The 20,500-nt window shown below is 44.9% G+C and overlaps 1 protein-coding gene across 2 annotated transcripts in view; it reads left to right on the forward strand.

The window, feature by feature from the left end:
- Positions 1–20,500, forward strand: part of Usp4 (ubiquitin specific peptidase 4) — a 42,215-nt gene that overhangs the window by 11,251 nt on the left and 10,464 nt on the right. The window contains exons 5-15 of one of the 2 annotated variants that reach the window (XM_057767127.1): positions 2,983–3,128; positions 3,258–3,319; positions 7,202–7,342; positions 8,137–8,254; positions 9,887–10,060; positions 12,853–13,011; positions 14,548–14,772; positions 15,799–15,882; positions 16,425–16,519; positions 17,902–18,093; positions 19,088–19,176. In XM_057767127.1, coding sequence (XP_057623110.1) covers positions 2,983–3,128; positions 3,258–3,319; positions 7,202–7,342; positions 8,137–8,254; positions 9,887–10,060; positions 12,853–13,011; positions 14,548–14,772; positions 15,799–15,882; positions 16,425–16,519; positions 17,902–18,093; positions 19,088–19,176 — 1,485 coding nt within the window. The remainder of the gene's footprint in view (positions 1–2,982; positions 3,129–3,257; positions 3,320–7,201; positions 7,343–8,136; positions 8,255–9,886; positions 10,061–12,852; positions 13,012–14,547; positions 14,773–15,798; positions 15,883–16,424; positions 16,520–17,901; positions 18,094–19,087; positions 19,177–20,500) is intronic. The other variant, XM_057767128.1, reaches the window with a different exon arrangement.

Below are 20,500 nucleotides of genomic sequence, written 5' to 3' on the forward strand. Positions count from 1 at the left end.
CTCTCTCTACCTCCTGAGTGCTGAGATTAAAGGCGTGCGCCACCACTGCCTGGTGATTCATATTCACTTGTCTTCTCTAAAAAGGATGAAGGAATGTAGGTAGAGTTAGAGAAGTTAACGAGTAACTTACCAAAAATCTCAGCCAGGATCTAAGGGGTAGCTCAGTATCAGTTACTTGTATAAGGACCTCACACGACCTCATACAATCTCAAATCCCAAATGAAAATAAACAAGATAGAACACCCTCTATTGGGGCTGGAGAGATGGCTCAGAGGTTAAGAGCATTGCCTGCTCTTCCAAAGGTCCTGAGTTCAATTCCCAGCAACCACATGGTGGCTCACAACCATCTGTAATGAGGTCTGGTGCCCTCTTCTGGCCTTCAGGCATACACACAGACAGAATATTGTATACATAATAAATAAATAAATATTAAAAAAAAAAAAAAACACCCTCTATTATTTGAGCTGGGCATAGTAACTAACACCTGTAGTCCTAGCAGGTGGAATGCAGAGACTTGAGGATCTGCCAAGAGTTTGAGGCCAGTGCGCTCTACTGTGAGACCCTGTTTCAGAGAACTAAACCCAAACGAGGCTCCAGAGGTGACTCTATAGGTGTGTCCCTTCTGTGCAGGCATGAGGAGCCGAGCTCATCTCCCTAGCACCTACATAAGGGACCCAGCTGTAGTATGTACCTTTGACCTCAGCACTTGGGGAGTTGAGATAACAACCAGCAACCCCATGTAAATCAAATCTTTAGGTTCAGAGGGAGACCCTGTCTCAAAAAATAAAAGGTGGAAAGTGATGGAAAGATACCTAAAGACAATCTCTGGCTCCCACACGCACACACACCCACACTAACAAGTACCATACACCCACAAAGAACAACAGTGACTGGAGGGATGGCTCAGCAGTTAAGAGCACCAGTGTTCTTCCAGAGGACCTATATTCAATTTCTAGCATCCACGGGGCAGTTCACAACTGTTTTAGTTAGTGTTTGGTTCCTTTGAAGAGGCCACGACCAAGGCAGCTCTTATCAAAGAAAACATTTAATTGGGGACTTGCTTGCAGTTTGAGAGCATTAGTCCATGGTCATCACGACAGAAAGGAGGCAGAGAGAGAGGGAGTGCAAGTGAGCACACCGCTGGACCTAGCATGGGCTTTGGAAACCTCCCAGTGGTACACCTTCTCCACCAGGGCCACACTGCCTAATCCTTTCCAAATAGTTTCCCTAATACATATGAGCCGTGGGGGCCGTACTCATTCAAACTACAGCTCTTCTGAACGTTAATTCCACACATCCACACCATCTTCTGGCCTCCTGAGGGTATAGACACACATGATGTACAGATGTACATGCAGGCAAAAAAAAAAAAAAATCCATACACATAAAAATTAATTAAGAAATCCGGGCGGTGGTGGCGCACGCCTTTAATCCCAGCACTTGGGAGACAGAGGCAGGCGGATCTCTGTGAGTTCGAGACCAGCCTGGTCTACAAGAGCTAGTTCCAGGACAGGCTCCAAAACCACAGAGAAACCCTGTCTCGAAACACCAAAAAAAAAAAAAAATTAAGAAAACAAAACTTCCACATTCTCGGGGGGAAAAATGACAGGTGTTTTTTCTTTTCTTTTTTTGTTTTGTTTTTCTGGTGTAGCTGGGCATCACTCTCAGGACCTTTTACTAAGCTAAGCAAGCACTCTGCCACTGAACCACATCCAGTCTACTTGAACTGAGCCCCCTTTCTTTTAGATGGAGTTTTGCTGCGTAGCTCAGATGGCCTCAGACTCATGGGCCCTCTGCATCAGTGTCTCAGTTGCTAAATTATAGGTGATATCACCATACCTGGCTAAGAGCTAAGGTTTTTTTTCTAAAGTTTTAGTTAAAAATTAAATCACTTTCCTTCCCTTCCCTCTCTTTCCTCCAGCCCCTCCTGTGTTCCTCAAATCTCTCCCGTGGCCTCCCCCACTCCCTCTAAAATTGTTGGCCAGATGAACTCAGGTCGCATTTCGCGCGCGTGCGTGCATGTGTATGTGTGTGTGTATCTAACAATAATGACCATAGAGCTAGCTTCTTCTTTCTTTCTTTCTTCCTTTCTTCCTTTCTTCCTTTCTTCCTTCCTTCCTTCCTTCCTTCCTTCCTTCCTTCCTTTCTTTCTTTCTTTCTTTCTTTTGTGGGCGAGGGGGTGGTTTTAAGACAGGGTTTCTTTGTGTTGCACTTGCTTTCCTGGAATTCACTCTTTAGACCAGGTTGGCAGTGATCTCAGGTTCACCTGCCTCTGCTTCCCAAGTGCTGAGACGAAAGGCATACACCACCACTGCCTGGCTTTTTCTTGTTTTGTCTGTTCGGTTTTTGAGACAGGATTTCCCTGGCTGTCCTGGAACTTCCTGTGTAGACCAGGCTGACCTTGGACCCAGAGGTTCTCCTGTCTTTGCCTCCCAAGTGCTGGGATGATGTGTGCACCATTATCATCCAGCTTTTAGTTTTCTTTTTTTTTTTTTTTTGGTTTTTTGAGACAGGGTTTCTCTGTGGTTTTGGAGCCTGTCCTGGAACTAGTTCTTGTAGACCAGGCTGGCCTCGAACTCAGAGATCCACCTGCCTCTGCCTCCCGAGTACTGGGATTAAAGGCGTGCGCCACCACCGCCTGGCGACCTAAGACTTTCTAATAGCTTTGAACTTGTTGTATCCCTCCACCTCAGTCCTCCCGAGTGCTGGGATTAACAGGCAAAAGCCACCACACCCAAGTTCTCTGTGACTGTGGTGCTGTAAATGAGACCTGCGTTATCAGAGAAATATAGTGAGCTGCTTCTTACAGGGAGGCCTTTGAAAGATGATTGGCCTTAGGAGTATAAACAGGTTAAGGTCTGTGAACATACTTGCTCCTGATCTTCCATTAATATTTGAGAAGGAAGACGTGTGGAGATTGGTTTGCCTTGGCTGTCTTTATCTCTGGAGACAGCCCTGAATGATGTTTTTGCCTGTTCCTAGCAACCATCGAGAAGGAGATGAGGAAGCTATTCAACATCCCTGCAGAGCGTGAAACTCGGCTTTGGAACAAATACATGAGCAACACCTACGAGCAGTTGAGCAAGCTAGACAACACTATCCAGGATGCTGGGCTGTACCAGGGTCAGGTAGGAGGACCCAGGCCATGCTCAGACAGGCAGCTCTGACCAGGATGTATGTCAAGAAGTCTTCTGGAGTGAGCATGTCAGAAGTGGGGTGTGTTGCACTATGCTCATTTGGTTTCCCCTTTCACTCAGGTGCTAGTAATTGAGCCCCAAAATGAAGATGGCACATGGCCAAGGCAGACTCCGCAGTCAAAGTAAGTGAACCTTCTCTCCCATTTATCTTGGGCCTACAGGTGCAGAGAAAGGGGAAGAGGAAGAGGGCTATTCTAAATTAGATGGAAAAATCAAGTTTCCCATCCAAATTGCATTAGCGTTTGAAACACCAGCCTTTGGAAAGTAGCTTGCTTCATAGTGTAAGAGATACCTGTCAGGGTCTCAACATGGTTGGAAGAGGAGGAAGAAGAGAAGTTCAGAGCTGATATGGCACTTGCCAAAAGTGACTTTGTTTCTGTTAAGCTCCTTTACTTTTCTTCTTGTAGTTTAGAGGCTTTGAAAGGAAGAGGAGGATTAGGATGAGGTCTTGTATGACTTAAAGGGGATGGCTTGCTCCCACTCACCTCTGCTCTGTGGCCTGCTCAACTACTAGATTTGGATTCCAAGCACAGTTACCTTAGGAGATACCTGTGACTTGTGGAATTGTGCATAGGCTAAGAAGGTTGCAGAAAGAAGTGATGGCTCTTCTTTATGATGTTGTACTGTTTCCTCACCTGATGACAAAGATAGATCCAGGTGTGGTGGCATATTCCTGCAATCCCAGCCTGTGAGAACATTTGGTGGAGGTAGGAGGAGAAGTTCAGGGTCATTGTCTGGTACATAGTGAGTTCTAGGCTAGCGTGGTCTGTAGGAAATCATGCCTACAAAAATAAACAAAAAGCCTGTAGCTGTGGTGATGGCTCAGCAAGAAAATTGCTTGCCATGCAGGCATGAAGACTAGAGCTCACATTCCCAGAACCCAACTGTCTTGGGTGGGTGTCATAGCCTGACCGTCATCCTAGTACACAGGAAATATGGAGACTGGGAATTTCTGGAGCAAGTTGACTAGCCAGACTAGCCAAAGTGGTAAACTCTGGGGTCAGTGAGAGACCTTGCCTCAAAATGTAAGGGGAAGAGCAATCAACCTCAGCTTTCATATATATGAAAACACACATTCACGTTTCCCATGCATACACCTTTCGCACACATAAAAACATCATATATATGTATGCAAAAAAAACTTGAAAAAATAGAATACCCTGTTGCCACAAAATGCCTGTCTCCCTATCATAAGAACTTATGAATATGTTTTGCTTGTGTGATTGAATTAATAATGTTGAAATCGGGAGCCTTTTCAGGTGGACCCAGTGTAATCACAAGGCTCCCTGTAAGTGAAAGGGAGGCTGGAGAGTCAGGGTAGCTTTGCAATAAGAAGCAGAAACAAGGCAGTGAAATGTGAGAAAAGCTTTACTGGCTTTGAGCCCAGATGTGAGAAGAACGGAAAGTCTACAAGGACTGTATGTTGGACCCCTTGACTTTTACTCAGAACTCCTTTGGACTTTTTTCCATTGTTATTTATGCATTCATTCATCCGTTTATTTTGGCTTTTTGAAGCAGGATTTCTCTGTGTAGGACCCCTGGTTGTCCTGGAACTTACTCTGTAGACCAGGCTGGCTTTGAACTCACAGAGAGTCACACCTGCCTCTACCTCTTGAGTACTGGGATTAAAGGTGTGCATCGCCACTCCTGACTTAATTATTTATGTGTATGGGCATTTTGCTTGTATGTATGTCTGTATATTATGTGTGCCTGGTGCCTGTGGATGCGGATGCCAGAAAAGGGTGTTGGACTCCCTGGTACTGGAGTTACAGCTGGTTGTGTTTGCAATATGGACACTGGGAACCTGGGAGCCTGGGTCTTTTGCAGAAGCAACAAGCACTCTTTTTTTTTTTTTTTTGTTTTGTTTTTGTTTTTTGAGACAGGTTTCTCTGTGGCTTTGGAGCCTGTCCTGGAACTAGCTCTTGTAGACCAGGCTGGTCTCGAACTCACAGAGATCCGCCTGCCTCTGCCTCCCGAGTGCTGGGATTAAAGGCGTGCGCCACCATTGCCCGGCGCAACAAGCACTCTTAATCATCTCTCTAGTCCGTCCTAATTTAGACTTCTAACTTCAATAATTTAATGATAGTGCACAGTTGTGTTATCTTGAAAGCCCCTGAGTTTGTAGAAATCTGTGACAGCAGCAGTAGGGAAGCAAACAGCAAAGATCAGACTAGACAGACAGCTCTTTTTTTAACCCCCAAGACAAGATTTCTCTGTGTAGCTTTTGAAGCCTGTCCTGGAACTTGCTCTGTAGACCAGGCTGGCCTTGAAGTCACAGAGATCTGCTTGCCTTTGCTTCCTGAGTGTTGGGACTAAAGGCATGCGTTATCACTGCCCAGCTGACAGCTCTCTTCTTAACTAAAAGTGCCACAGAACACAGAAACCAAACCCTAAACCAGGAACTCTCTCGGTTAGCAGTTCTCAACCTCTGGGTCAGCTCCTTTAGCATCAAATGACCCTTTCACAGGGTCACAAGACCATCGGGAGACACAGAATTTACATTACAGTTCATAACAGCAGCAAAATTAGAGTTACGAAGTAACAATAAAAATAATTTTATGGTTGGTGGTTACCACAACTTGAAGAACTGTATCTCTTTTTGGTGTTTTGTTTTGTTTGTTGGTTGGTTGGTTGGTTTGCTTTGATTTTTTGAGACAGGTTTTCTCTGTGTAGAAGCCCTGACTGTCCTGGAACTCACTCTGTAGACCAGACTAGCTTCAAATTGACAGAGATCTGCCTGTGTCTACCTTCTTCTGAGTGCTGGGATTAAAGGCATGTGCCACCTCTGCCCATTGAAGAACTTTATCTTTAGGCTGCAGCATTAGGAAGGTTGAGAACCACTGCTCTAAGTGGTTGGCTTGCAGCCTGTGAAGTCCAGTTGGTAACTCAGAGCAGAGGCAGGCTGGTTGTCCTGACCTTGTAGGCTGCTTTACTTGTCCCTCTTTGTCTTATCTTTGCTTCTCCCTACCCTTCCCACACTCGGGTGCCTAAAGAATTTCCATTAAGGGAGATGACTTTTGGAGGAGAGCAGTGCCCTCTTAAGATTCCATGGAGGCTGGAGTCTCTCAGTACCGTGTGGTTGGTTAGAGTAAGTGTTAAATGGTGTTCCAGAGGGCACAGTCTTTTGCTGTTCTCAAGAGCAGTGTCAGATGCTACATGCTTGAGGATGCAGCCATATGTAGGCAGTGTGTTGGATCAGGAAATTAGATCAGTAAGAAAAGCACTGTGCTAGGCAGTGGTGGCGCACACCTTTAATCCTAGCACTCGGTGGGTAGAGGCAGTCGGATCTCTGTGAGTTCGAGGCCCGCCTGCTCTAGAAGAGCAGTTCTAGGTTAGACTTCAAAGCTATAGAGAAACTCTGTCTCAAAACAAAACAAAAACCAAAAGAAAGAAGAGCACGTGTGCACACTGATTTATAAACAGTGTAGACAAAACTCAGGGAAGAATTATCAAGTCATAGAATTTAGGATTGGTCAGATTTAACCTGCTTAACTATCTATCACACTGGCCCTTGAAGAGTGGGGGTGGGGGGGAGAAAGTGTGTGTGTGTCTGTCTTTGTGTATATAAAGACAGGCACACAAGTGCCAGAACGTACTTGTGGGAGTCAGAGATCAATTTCAGATGTCAGTCCTTGCCTCGCACCAGTTTGAGACACGCTTTTGGTGTTTGCTGCTGCCTACTTGAACCTAGCTGACCTGAGCCCAGACCACGAGCGTCCAGCAGTTCTCTTATTCACACTTCATATCTCTACTGGTGGTGTGAAGACAGGGTTTTGTAGTCTAAGAATGGAGAATGCTTCTTTCCTCCCATTTTCTCTTTCCATGTAATGTAGAACAGACTGGCCTCAAGCTGATAATCCTGTCTCAGCTTTCTGAGTTTGGGGTGTCCAGGCACGAACCATGAAGCACACCTAAAGAGTGTTTATAGAGAAGAAACCTAAGGCATTGAATGGGCCTGTACTTTGCAAACAAGCAGTAGTGTTGTTTTTGCTTCTCTCTCCCAGATCAAGCACTGCACCTAGCAGAAATTTTACTACCTCTCCAAAACCATCTGCAAGTCCCTATTCCTCAGTGTCTGCCTCTCTCATTGCAAATGGTGATAGCACTAACACCTCTGGGATGCACAGTTCCGGTGTCAGCAGGGGGTAAGAACAGGCCTTTTACTTTGCTTTTCCTCCCTCTGAGTCCTTTTTCTGTGAGTACCTGGAATGCTCTTCTGCCAAGATAAACCTTGTGGGATTAGAGCTTCCTGGGAGAATGTGCTGCATGTGGCTTTTCACTTTGTTTCCTACCTGCAGTAAAGCATGCTGCCTGGTTCTGACTTTCGTTACTTGTCCTTTTGCTGTGTGGTGTTTTCTCCAGTCTAAGCCATATAGTCTTGAGGGCAAGGTATAGAGAGATCGCATATGTAAAGGGAAGGGCTGGTCAACTGGCAGCTGTAAAGGACAGATCTCAGTTCGGGCAGAGCCCTGTTTCTCCCCTTAGCAGCTGTGTTCCTTTCTCCATGCATCTTAGGAGCATAGGCATAGGCCCAAAGCATAGGCAGAGAGGAAGAGAGCGAGACCAGAAAGAGTGTATGAGCGAACAGTCATGTCAGTCAAGGCTGGTGTGGCCTAGTGGATGGTGGCACATACAAGTTCTTGAACTTGGTTCCCAAGATAATCTTTCCTAAAATCGTCTAATAGCCTCCTAGAATGATATAAAATTAGTCACCAGAATCTAAAAGAAGAAATTTGATAGCATTTCTCCCTTTACTTACTGCCTACTAACCTGTCAGGTAAAGGTGGGGGTCTGGAGGACCAGAGGAGGTAGAGAACATTTACCTTATGAGGCTACAACCAGGCACAAGTTATAGAGGCTCAAGCAGAGCTCCAAAAGTTATCCTAAGGGCATATGTACAGCACTTGGTTTTATTGCTGATGTGGATTGTGTTTTTCAGTGGATCTGGCTTCTCTGCTTCGTATAATTGCCAGGAGCCCCCATCGCCTCATATACAGCCTGGCCTCTGTGGACTTGGAAACCTGGGGAACACCTGCTTCATGAACTCTGCTTTGCAGGTAAAGGGGTGGGCATTCGTTAAATGAAGAATGGGTCTTCTCTTAGTTCACCCCCCAGTTCACCACCTTTTACAAGTCTCTGCCAGGATATCTCCTACCAGATAGTTCAGAATGGTTTCACCAGTGTATGCAGTCCTAACACTACTGTTTGCTTAGTTGGTTGGTGGTGGTTTTTTAGAGACATGAATTTTTATCTTCTTTCAAAAAAAAAAGGGAGCCAGGCGGTGGTAATGCACACTTTTAATTCCAGCACTTGGGAGGCAGAGGCAGGTGGATCTCTGAGTTTGTGGCGAGTCTGGTCTACAGAATGAGTTCCAGGACTGGCTCCATAGCTACTGAGAAGCCCTGTCTTGAAAGAAAAAAAAAAGAAAGAAAGAAAAAAAAAGGAGAAAAGGACTGGGGATATGACCCAATGATAGAGGTCTTACCAGCTGGGTACTCAGGATGCAGAGACAAGCGGCTTTCTGTGAGTTCGAGGCCAGCCTGGTCTACAAGAGCTAGTTCCAGCCAGGCGATGGTGGTGCACGCCTTTAATCCCAGCACTCGGGAGGCAGAGGCAGGCGGATCTCTGTGAGTTCGAGACCAGCCTGGTCTACAGAGCTAGTTCCAGGACAAGGCTCCAAAGCCACAGAGAAACCCTGTCTCGAAAAACCAAAAAAAAAAAAAAAAAAAAAAAAAAGAAAGAAAGAAGAGGTCTTACCTAGAATTCTCAATACTGGATTCAGTCTCTAGCATTGATACCACAACAATCAGTGTTAGCATGGTAGTTTATGACTGTCATCCCAGAGCTCAGGAAGATCTTCTGTTCAGGACCTAGGCTAAAGAGGGAGATTTTATCTCAAAATCTATCTTTATTCATTCGAGTATTTATTGGTAGATACAATGAAATAACATTGTGATAGACTTGGGCTGCAAGGGATGAGGAGTTCAACTGCAAAGCTGGAAGATCTGGGTCTCTAATAATGCCCTTGGGCCAGTCTGTGGTGGAGCAGGCCTTAATCCCAGCAGAGCTCTCTGAGTTTGAGGTCAGCTTGATCTACAGGGCAAATTCCAGGAAAAACCAAAAAAGTGGGGAGGGGAACAAGCACGCCTTCACTTTTGAAACCAACTGCAAGTTCAGGGTTTCCTTAGAGCAGTCTCAAATTTGATAATTTGCTAGAAGGACTTAGGTATTTACTTAAAGCTACCATAATTTATTCGTAATAATGGTTTCTGATGAGGGAAGGATATAGATTAAAGTTAACCAAGAGAAAAAGCAAATAGAATGTCCAGGAGGGTTCCACCTGAAGAACTCTCGTATGGGTCTGTATACCTGCAATGGAGTACTTGGAAGACTGGCAGGAGGATTGCCAAGAATCTGAAATCAGCCTTGTCGAAGAACTAGTCGAAGATCTTTTCTGTCTTCCTGCTGTGTGGAAAGGTTTGTTTGTTTGTTGTTTTTCCAAGACAGGGATTCTCTGTGTAACAGCCAGGCTGTCCTGGAACTGGCACTCACTTTGTAGACCAGGCTGGCCTTGAACTCACAGAGACCCTCCTACCTTTACCTCTGGGAAGAGTGCTGGGTTTAAAGGCTCAGCCACCATCACTCAGCTGTCTGAAAGGGTTGTAAGCTCTGATTTTGTTCTGTTTCAGTGCCTGAGCAATACTGCTCCGCTGACTGAGTACTTTCTCAAAGATGAGTATGAAGCCGAGATCAACAGAGACAACCCTCTGGGGATGAAAGGGGAGATCGCAGAGGCCTATGCAGAGCTCATCAAGCAGATGTGGTCTGGAAGGGACACTCACGTGGCACCTCGGATGTTCAAAGTAGGTTGAGATATATTACCTTTTTTTCCGTAAAAGAAAAGATTGTTTTTACATTATGTGTGTATGTGTGCACTCTCATACACGTGTGCACACATGTATTGTATGCACCATAGCACAAGTGTAGAGCTTAGAGGACAATTTGTAGGAATTGGTTCTCTCCACCATATAGATCCTGAGGATTGGGCAAGTGACTTTATCGCTGAACCTGTTGTTTAGATTCCCTTGTCTTTTTTGTTTGTTTTGTTTTGTTTGTTGTTTTTGAGATTTTGCAGGACAGCTCTGACTGTCCTGGAACTTGATCCGTGTAGGTCAGGCTGGCCTTGAAGTCATAGAAATCCCTCTGCCTCTGTTTCCTGGATGCGATGCTGGGATTAAAGATGTATGCCACCACTGCCTGACTCTTTTGTCCAGTTTTTGTTTGTTTCTTTGATTGTCTTTGTTTTTTTGAGACAGAGTTTCTCTGTGTAGGCTGGACTATCCTGGAACTTGCTCTGTAGACCAGACTGGCCTCAAACTTACAGAGATTGTCATACATTAAAAAAAAAAAAAAAAAAAAAAAAAAAAAACCAGCAAGCTGGGCTGAGTGGTAGTGGCCCACACCTTTAATCCCAGCACTTGGGAGACAGAGGCAGGCAGATCTTTGAGTAGAGGCCAGCCTGGTCTACAGAGTGAGTTCCAGGACAACCAGGGCCATATAGAAAAACCCTGTCTCAAAAACAAAACAAACAAAAAAGTAGAATCTAAGACGACTCAAAGTTTTTGTCATCAGATCCTTCTTTTCTTTCATTCAGAGCTGTGGTTTTTGAAACAGGTTCTCACTGTGTAGCCCTGGCTATCCTGGAGCTCACTATATAGACTGTGATGTCCTCAAACTCATAATCCAGCTGCCTTTAACTCCCAGGTACTGGGATTAAAGATTTCTGTCACCAGGTCTGTCTTAATACTGTGGGGTCTATTATGTTTGTTTAAGACAGGATTTCTCTGTGTAACAGCCCTGGCTGTCCTGGAACTCGGTACAAGACCAGGCTGGCCTTAAACTCAAAGAGTTCAGCCTGCTTCTGCCTTCTGAGTGTTGGGACTAAGGCCATAGACCAGCATTCCTGGTTAATGAATGTCAATACTTAGATCTTTTCCCTCAGTGAGGAAATCTCAAGTGGCTGGTTAATATTGAAGACTCTTGTTCATCTTCTTGGCCACATTAATCCCTGAGAAATACAAGTAAATTACTGTTTCTTTTTTTTCTTTTTGTTTTTTTTTTTTTTTTTGGTTTTTTGAGACAGGGTTTCTCTGTGGCTTTGGACCCTGTCCTGGAACTAGCTCTTGTAGACCAGGCTGGCCTCGAACTCACAGAGATCCGCCTGCCTCTGCCTCCCGAGTGCTGGGATTAAAGGCATGCGCCACCATCGCCCGGCTAAATTACTGTCTCTTTACTAAATCATAAAAAAAATACTAAAACTAGACGGCAGTACACTGGGTTCATTCCAATGTGAACAATTTACAAATCACATTTTGGGCTAATATAGTGCTTTCTCACTTTCCTGATGGACATAGTTGATATCTGTCCTGTCTGGTTGTAGCATTAGCCCCAGTGCTACTGAACACTTGGAATGTGGTTAGTATGACCAAGAATCTCAGTTTGGGAGCACTGAAGAGGTGGACCCCTTCTAGAGTCCAGATTTGATTTTTTTTTTTTTTTTTTTTTTGGTTTTTTGAGACAGGGTTTCTCTGTGGCTTTGGAGCCTGTCCTGGAACTAGCTCTTGTAGACCAGGCTGGTCTTGAACTCACAGAAATTCACCTGCGTCTGCCTCCCAAGTGCTAGGATTAAAGGCGTGCACCACCACCGCCCGGCCAGATTTGATTCTTAATACCTACATGGTAGCTCATAACCGTTTGTAACTCCAGTTCCTGGGGATCCAAAGCCTTCTGGTCCCTATGGGTACCACATAGGCAGGTGGCACAAAAAACATATACAGATAAAACATCCATACACATAAAGTAATAATTTTTAAAAAGAATCTCAATTTTAAATTGTGTTTAACTGTATCATTGATGCTAGGAATTTAACCCAGGGCTTTGTGTAAGCTAAGCAAGTACAGTTGAGCTATATCTTAGCACTATTTATTTTCAACTTACTTAAATTTAAATAACCTCTCAATTAGTGGCTAAAGTGTTAGCCAACACAGATGTAGAACAAAGCTTGTCCAATTTTACGCTGCATCATATTTAGGCTGCATCATAGTCTCTGGGAAGGCTTATTACAGGAGATTGTGGGCCCATCCCTGGAGTTTGTGGTTGAATCTCAGTAGGGCCTTAGAGTTTGTTTCTGATAAGTTCCCAGCTGCTGGTGGTGGTGACTGGAAACTGTGTTTCGGGGTTGCTGGAGAGAGCATTACTGAGAGTCAGAGCTGGAGATGTGAGGCTGCGCTGTGTGCGGCTCCTCTATTTGGTGCAGTGTCATTTCTAAAGTTCTATAATTTAACACTGAACCACAGAAGGTCATTGGAATGGGGCATCGGAACTTGGGTATATCACCTGAGAGTGTCTTCCCTACCCCTGTCTGGATAATGGCCTGATTTCAGGTCTGTGTTTTTCTTGGCTCTCTGATCTGAGCCGTTTCTCACGGCTGTAGGTCTCAGTGTGGCTCTTGAGTTAGTTGGGTGTTTGCTCAGGTGAGGTTTCTCGTGTTCTGGTTGACCTTTGTCGTGTCTGCTGCCCCTGTGGCTTTGCTTCTTTACTTTGCTTCTTCACTCCTCCTTTATTAAACCTCCTGATATAGTTACTTTTGTTGTAGACCCAAGTGGGACGATTCGCTCCTCAGTTTTCTGGCTACCAACAACAAGACTCTCAGGAGCTGTTAGCCTTTATTCTCGACGGATTGCACGAAGACCTGAACCGAGTAAAGAAGAAGCCCTACCTGGAGCCAAAGGATGCCAACGGGCGACCAGATGCGGTATGATATTGAAGCTGTCTGCACAGTGTCCCAAAGAGACTTCCTTCTTTTGGAAGCATGGGAACAGTCTTCTGGTGTTGGTTAGTGCAAGGGCCCTGGTTACCTCTCACTGCTACTCATAACAGGGATGCATTCCTAGTCAGGAAGGAACTACCTGTACTTGCCTTTTTTTTTTTTTTTTTTTCTTTTTTCTTTCTTTCTTTCTTTCCCAGTGCTCTAGGGGCTTTTGAATAGTAGAAGACACTCTACCACTGGCTGCATCCCCAGCCCAACAGTGTTACTCATAACACTTCTTGTGGGTTTCTTCAAGTTATCTACTTTGTTTAGTATTACACTGGCAAGCCAGGAACTAAAAAGCTCTGAAAACTTTAAAATGTTGACAATGAGATCTTAGCGTTGTTCCTGCTGTTTCCAGGATATTTATCTGTGATGCTCATGATAAAACCTCCAACTTCACTCCTGTTAGGCAAATGCTGGATCTCATTATATATCTGGGCTGGCATTAGACTGTGTAGCTGAATCTAGAAATTTTGAGTATTTTGCCTCCAGAGTAGTAAACTAACCTCTTCTCTTCTTTTTTTTGGTTTTTCGAGACAGGGTTTCTCTGTGGTTTTGGAGCCTGTCCTGGAACTAACTCTTATAGACCAGGCTGGTCTCGAACTCACAGAGATCCGCCTGCCTCTGCCTCCCGAGTGCTGGGATTAAAGGCGTGCGCCACCATCGCCCGGCTACCTCTTCTCTTCTTGATTATTAAAATATCTCATTAAGACTAAAATTAGAGCTGAGCAGTGGTGGTACATGTCTTCAATCCCAGAACTCAGGAGGCAGAGGCAGGCAGATCTCTCTGAGTTTGAGGCCAGCCTGTTCTACAGAGTGAGTTCCAGGACAGGGATGCACAGCGAAACCTGGAGTGTGGGGGCAGAAGGCGAAACTAAATTTAGGACATACATACTTGTTACTTTGAGTTTTGTAGTACAGGAAAGGGGAATTTATTTTAGAGACCTTGTGGCATTGAAATAATTGATAAGAATGCTTTAAAATCGCACTCAAATCTTAACAAGAAAACCATGAGTTAGCTTAAATATGCCATAATTAAATATCTGATCCTAGCACTCGGGAGGCGGAGGCAGGCGAACTTTTGAATTCAAGGCTAGCCTGCCTGATCTACAGAGTGAGTTCCAAGGCAGTCAGTGCTGTGTTACACAGAAAAACCCTATCTTAAAAAAACAAAACAAAACTCTTTCCTAAGGGCCTTTAGATCTTTACAAACACAAAAGGGTCGGTCTATCCCCAGTGGAGCTCTATGCCTATGGTACTCTCAGGATCCCTTATTCTCTGTAGTTCCCTGTTGATTTTTTTCGTTAGTATGGTTGTGGATATGGAGCTGGCCTACAGTGGGAATGTGGTACACTAAAAGCTCTTGGCAGTTCATGGTCTAGCTTCTGGACCATCTCAGTGTTTGTTAGGAAGCATTCTGAATGCAGGGAAAGGACAGATGTTGAGACTCTCCTACCTAACCCTTTTTCTTTTATCCAGGTAGTAGCAAAGGAAGCCTGGGAGAACCACAGGCTCAGGAATGACTCTGTGATTGTGGACACTTTCCACGGCCTTTTCAAATCCACTTTGGTGTGCCCAGAGTGTGCTAAAGTTTCTGTGACTTTTGATCCATTTTGCTATCTAACTCTCCCACTGCCTTTGAAGAAGGACCGAGTTATGGAGGTCTTCCTGGTTCCTGCTGACCCTCAGTGCAGACCTATCCAGGTAACAGAATCCTTACCTTCATAGCACCACTTGCTGAGTAGACTCTAGTCCCTGATGGGACTGCTTTCTACCTGCTGCATGGGAAACTCCACCAACTGTCCTGGGTCCCCTTGGAATTTAGTCTTTGTCCCTTTGACCCTTGTCCTCTAACAGACCTTTGTGTAAACCTGTTCAGTCTGTCACTTTCTCATCATGTTCCATTCATGTAACCTGTTTCACTTGCTAAATGATCCTTGAATGTTGGGGAGCATGCAGTAAGTTTCCTTAAGTCTGTCTTTAAATGAGTTAAGAGAGCAAGCCTGCTTGAGAGATGGCCCCTGGTCGTCATGTTCAGTGGAACTGATGGCTCATAGTGTGATTTATCACCTAGTCTTCTGGACTTTTTTTTCCTTTCTTTTTTTAAAAATTTTAAACAAAGGTGGTACCTGCTGGGTTGTGATAGTGCACACATTTTCTCTTGGGACTCAAGGGAGGCAGAAGAGGCAGTTACAAAAGGTCTCTGTGAGGTTGAAGCCAGCTTGGTCTGTGTAATGAATTTTAGGCCAGTCAGGGCTACACAGTGAAGCTCTGTCTCAAAAAGAAAAAAAGGTGATACATAGTATCAAATGGCTCCCCCCACCCCACCCCCATGGTTTCTCTGCATTGAGTGAGCCTGTCCTGAAACTACCTCTTCCAGACCAGGATGGCTTCAAACTCACAGAGATCCACCTACCTCTGTCTCCTGAGTGCTGGCATTAAAGATGTGCACCACCACCATTTGGCCTTTTAACGATTCCTTAAAGGAAGTACTGATCCAATTAAAAAAGTAAAGTATAAACAAAAGCAATGTTTGAGAAGGAAAGAGGTGGATGCCTAATGTTGCAGCTTTGCTAACACCAAAGACTTGGCTCTGTCAGCTGTCTACTTGACTCATCTGGGCCTTGCACTGCCTCTGGGAGGGTCCTTGTCCCCACGATGTGTCCTTCTCCCAAGTCATTTCCTGTCTCATTTGGAATACTTTTGTTACCTTGACTGTTTCTCCTGCAGTACCGTGTGACTGTGCCATTGATGGGGGCCATTTCTGACCTGTGTGAAGCGCTCTCCAAGCTGTCTGGCATCGCTGCAGAAAATGTAAGTAGGAGTTGTTCAAGTGTAAGTTGGCCCCTTAACATGGCTAAGTCACTTTATGGCCCTTTGGAATTTCTTTCAAATTTTCACTTTTGGACAATCGTTATTGGACCGCACAAATGTGATCATTGTCTGTCTTGGTTCCTCATGGCCTCTGGCCTTGATCTTGATCCCTTCTAGCACAGGGAAATGCCATTTTCCCTCCATTGCAATGATGCTACCCATTGTCAAAGGGACAAGACTAGAGGATGCTGCTTCCATCATTGTGTGGTGTTTGGGTGTGGAGACTCTGAAGAGCCTGGGTGTTTCTGATAGCACTCACTCCTCACCATTCCTGCCACTTGAGGGCAGATGTTACCAACATAGGAGTGCTGCTGACAGCCATGTTACTCCTTTTCAGGTTCTGGCCCTGATCTTAGGACTACTCACATGGTGGTTCTCTCCAGCAACACTAGAGCCAGGGATTTCCACCCTTTGTTTCTGGGTTTTATTCAGTGGGAGCTCTGTGAGCCATCCTGTCATGCTTCTGTGCTCTCGATTCTTAGATGGTGGTCACAGATGTATATAATCACCGGTTCCACAAAATTTTCCAGATGGATGAAGGTTTAAGCCACATCATGCCTCGAGATGATATTTTTGTGTAAGTATTTAGCAGTTTCTGATACTTTGCAGAGGAATCATTGTAGAGGCTTTGCCTTGTTTGTGTTTCCAGGTCTGACATCAGTGCTCATGTGTATCTGTCCTCATACCTGGCCAAAGGAAATGTAGGCTCAGGAAACTGAGCATTGTCAGTGCTAAGAACCTTTTGGCCCCACAGAGCTGCACAGACACAGCTTTGGTCAGTAGTTTCTGTTTGCTAAGAATACTAATTCCGTGATTCTGATGTCAGAGGTTCCTGGCTCAATAAATCATAGCTTGGACAAGTGGTGTTGGTGCACACCTTTAACCCTATCACTCCAGAACCAGAGGCGAACAGATCTCTGGGTTCAAGGACAGTCTGGTCTAATATTGAGTTCCAGGATAGCCAAGGCTACACAGAGAAACCCTGTCTCAACTCCGCACCCCCCCCCAAAAAAAGTCCAAAGTGTATGAGAGACCAGTGCAAACAAAGGGCTGTGGTACAGAGGGATTTGGGTTCTCTGAAGCAGTGTCATGGGGGCCACAGTCTCCATCTCAGAAGACAGTATTTGTTGGCAGATGATGATGCATTCTGCAAATCTGAGGTTCAGTTTTCTCATTACCATAAAGACAATACAAAATGTTGCTTTGTGGCCACTCTTGGGAAATGGTATGTATCATCTTCTTGAATGCAGAGGATGCAATGGACTTAAACTTTGTGGCAGCTTCCAGCCAACCACTTGCTCAAGGGAACTTTACAGCTTTTATAATCCCAGCGTTTGAGAGATTCGGGTAGAAAGGTTTCTGTGAGTTCAAGGCCAGCCTGGGCTACATAGTAGGTCTAAGACAGTCTGGGTTACCTAAAAAGACACTCCGAAAAACAGACAGTTTAGTTGGTAGAGTGTTTGCCTAGTGTACACAGAGTCCTAGATTTTATCCCTTCTCACTAAATAAACCAGGTATGTCTGCATTCCCAGTACTTGGAGGTGGAAGGAGTAGCAGTCTGAAGGCCCTCCTCAGTTACATAGTAAATTTGGAACTTGCCTAGGATATGAAAGGAAAGAGAAAGACAGAAACTAAAAAAATTATTCACTTTTAAAAGTTGAACTTTTTGGTGAGAAAAAGTGAAGTTGGTAGATGAGTCTTCCACAGGGGCTCAGATGCTGGAAATCAGAGGGCAGCCTGCAGTTTAAGTCTTTTTGGGGTAAGAAGCAATCTAGTCTGGGCTGTGTAGATCCACGCGAGCTGACAGTGAGCAATGTGTAATCGCCTTGGGAGTGCCTTATCTCCCTTCTGCTAACAGCACCTGTTCTTTATAGTCACAGTCCTCACCACCGTGCAGCTTCTGTCTTTCTTGCTGAGGGGACCTGCTGCTAAGGGTTCCCTCTTCTGTGTCTCATGCAGGTATGAGGTCTGCAGTGCTTCCATGGACGGCTCTGAATGGATCACTCTTCCGGTCTACTTCAGAGAGAAGAAGTCCAGGCCATCAAGTACTTCTTCTGGGGCTGTGCTCTATGGACAGCCACTTCTCGTTTCTGTTCCTAAGCACAAGCTAACTCTTGAGTCTTTGTATCAAGCTGTTTGTGATCGAATCAGGTTGGTGCCAGAAGTGCAATTTTGTTATCTGAGATTAATGGGTCCAGCAATTTTAGTCCTTTGCACTTTCTCTGTTGATCCCACGTACTCACCTTTGTGAAAAATGAAACTGTGCCACCCCCTGGGGGGGTCAAGATATAGGCTAAAGGGATGTAGTAACTGGCACACACAAGTACCATGAGCCAGGGTTTCTTCAGTCCTCTGATTCCTAGAATCATATCAATCATGCTTAAATGGCATTCAGTGAGAAAAGTGCTTGCCTAGCACTCACAAAGCCCTGTGTTCAGTCTCCATAACTCCATGAACTAGGCATGGGTATAGTGCACACCTGTAATCTAGCACGTGAGGTGTGGAGGCAGGTGGATCAGGAGTTACAGGTTATTCTTAAATATGTAGCAAATTTGAGGCCAGCCCAGGATATATAAAACCCTGTTATAATATATATAATAATGCACATGACATCCTAGAAGACCTGAAACTAGCCTTTCTTGGTTTCTCTGTGTAGCTTTGGAGCCTGTCTTGGAACTCACACTGTAAACCAGGCTGGCCTCGAACTCACACAGATCCACCTGTCTGCTACCTGTCTGCCTCCTGAGTGCTGGGATTGAAGGTGTGTGACACCACTGCCCAGTCTTGGTCTCTTTATTGGCTTATTAAGCAAATCTCTTAGGTACATCTTAATTCCTTATTTGTTTGTTTGTTTGTTTATTATGTGTACAATATTCTGTCTGCATATCAAAAGAGGGCAGCAGATGGTTGTGAGCCACCATGAGGTTGCTGGGAATTGAACTTAAGGCCTCTGGAAGAGCAGCCAGTGAGTGCTCTTAACCTCTGAGCCATCTCTTGAGCCCGGCATCTTAATTTCTTGAGCCATTATGTTGTGTTTGTTAGTAACTGAATATGTAAATTAGGTACTGCTTCATAGCTGCATAGTGGAGAAAGAGAAGTTAATGCTAATAGTCCTTTTTTTTTTTTTTTTTTTTTTTTTTTTAAGCCGCTATATAAAACAGCCTTTGCCTGATGAGTTTCTCTGTTCACCCTTGGAGCCTGGAGCGTGCAATGGCTCCAGGGGCAGCTATGAAGGTGAGCATTCCTGCTGTGGGGGTGTAATGACCACATTGCTCTTGGTTTCCCTCTTTGTGGAAGGTGTTAAACACATGGCAGTATTTGAGGCTAGGCTGGTAGAGGGTAGGGTCTCTCAGTCATCACTGGGTTTTTTGTTGTTTATTTAAAGATTTATTTATTAGGTATACAGTATTCTGCCTGCACACCCTAAGAGGGCACCAGATCTTATTGCAGATGGTTGTGTGGTTGCTGGGAACTGAATTCGGACCTCTGGAAGAGCAGCCAGTACTCTTAACCTCTGAGCCATCTCTCCAGCCTCAGTCACCATTGTAAACTTTTGTCCTTTGTAGAATCTTCTTAGGTCCCTGCTTGGACACATTGGGCTTCACCTCAGACACACTGAGTCTAGAGGAATTAGGTAACAAGGCCGAGGTTATGAAGCAGAGTTAGGATTTGTTTGGTTGCTGTGACGTGCACACCTTTTATCCCAGTATTTGAGAGGCAGAGGCAGGTGAATCTCTGTGAGTTTGAGACAAGCCTGGTCTACAGGACAGTGAGGCTACACAGAGAAACCCTATCTCGGGAAACCAAAAAAAAAAAAATGAGGTTTGGTTTTACAGTGCTAGGTGTCAAGGCATCAAGGCTAGAGTAGAGCTTCACATGATCACTGGATCACTGACCACTCCTGTGCAAACCATCCAGCATGGCTGGGGAGCCTGTTGTGTCCAAGAAGGGTAGATGTCCTGGCCAGCTAATCAGAAGGCTGAAGCTGGCTATCTTGGGAGTTTGTATCTTCCTAGGAAGCTGTAGTCAGTGACTGACTTTAGGTTATGGGAGAGAAGGAAATCAGTGATGGAAAACCTCAAGGCATCCCTGTGGCCAGGGATGAGCTGTCTTTACCAATGAGCATGCCTGTTCTGCATGGTAGGTGTTCCTCTTCCTTTGGACACTTAGGTGATCGTGTGCCTTTATGCGTCCTATAAACCCACAAATGACCTCCAAATTCTTTGGTTTTGGTGTAGTTTTAAAGTTTTTATTCATTACTGTTGTGTCTATGTGTACATGGTATGTGTGTGGGCGTGTATGAATGTTTGAGGGTCATTTTCTGGAGTTGATTCTCTTCGCCCACCTTTATGCAGGTTCTGGGACATAAACTTAGCTCCCCAGGCTCATGCAGCAAATGCTTTATCTGCTGGCTGATCTTGACAACCCTCTTTGTGTCTCACTCTGTAACCCAGGCTGGGCAGCACTCACTGTGTAACCTATGTTTAGTTCCCAATCCTTCTGCTTCTTTCTCCCAAGTACAGGGATTGCAGGATTTTAAATCTGATTTTTAAATTTT

The sequence above is a fragment of the Chionomys nivalis genome, chromosome 4 (genome assembly GCF_950005125.1).
Source record: "Chionomys nivalis chromosome 4, mChiNiv1.1, whole genome shotgun sequence".
In the NCBI taxonomy this organism is placed as follows: Eukaryota; Metazoa; Chordata; class Mammalia; order Rodentia; family Cricetidae; genus Chionomys; species Chionomys nivalis.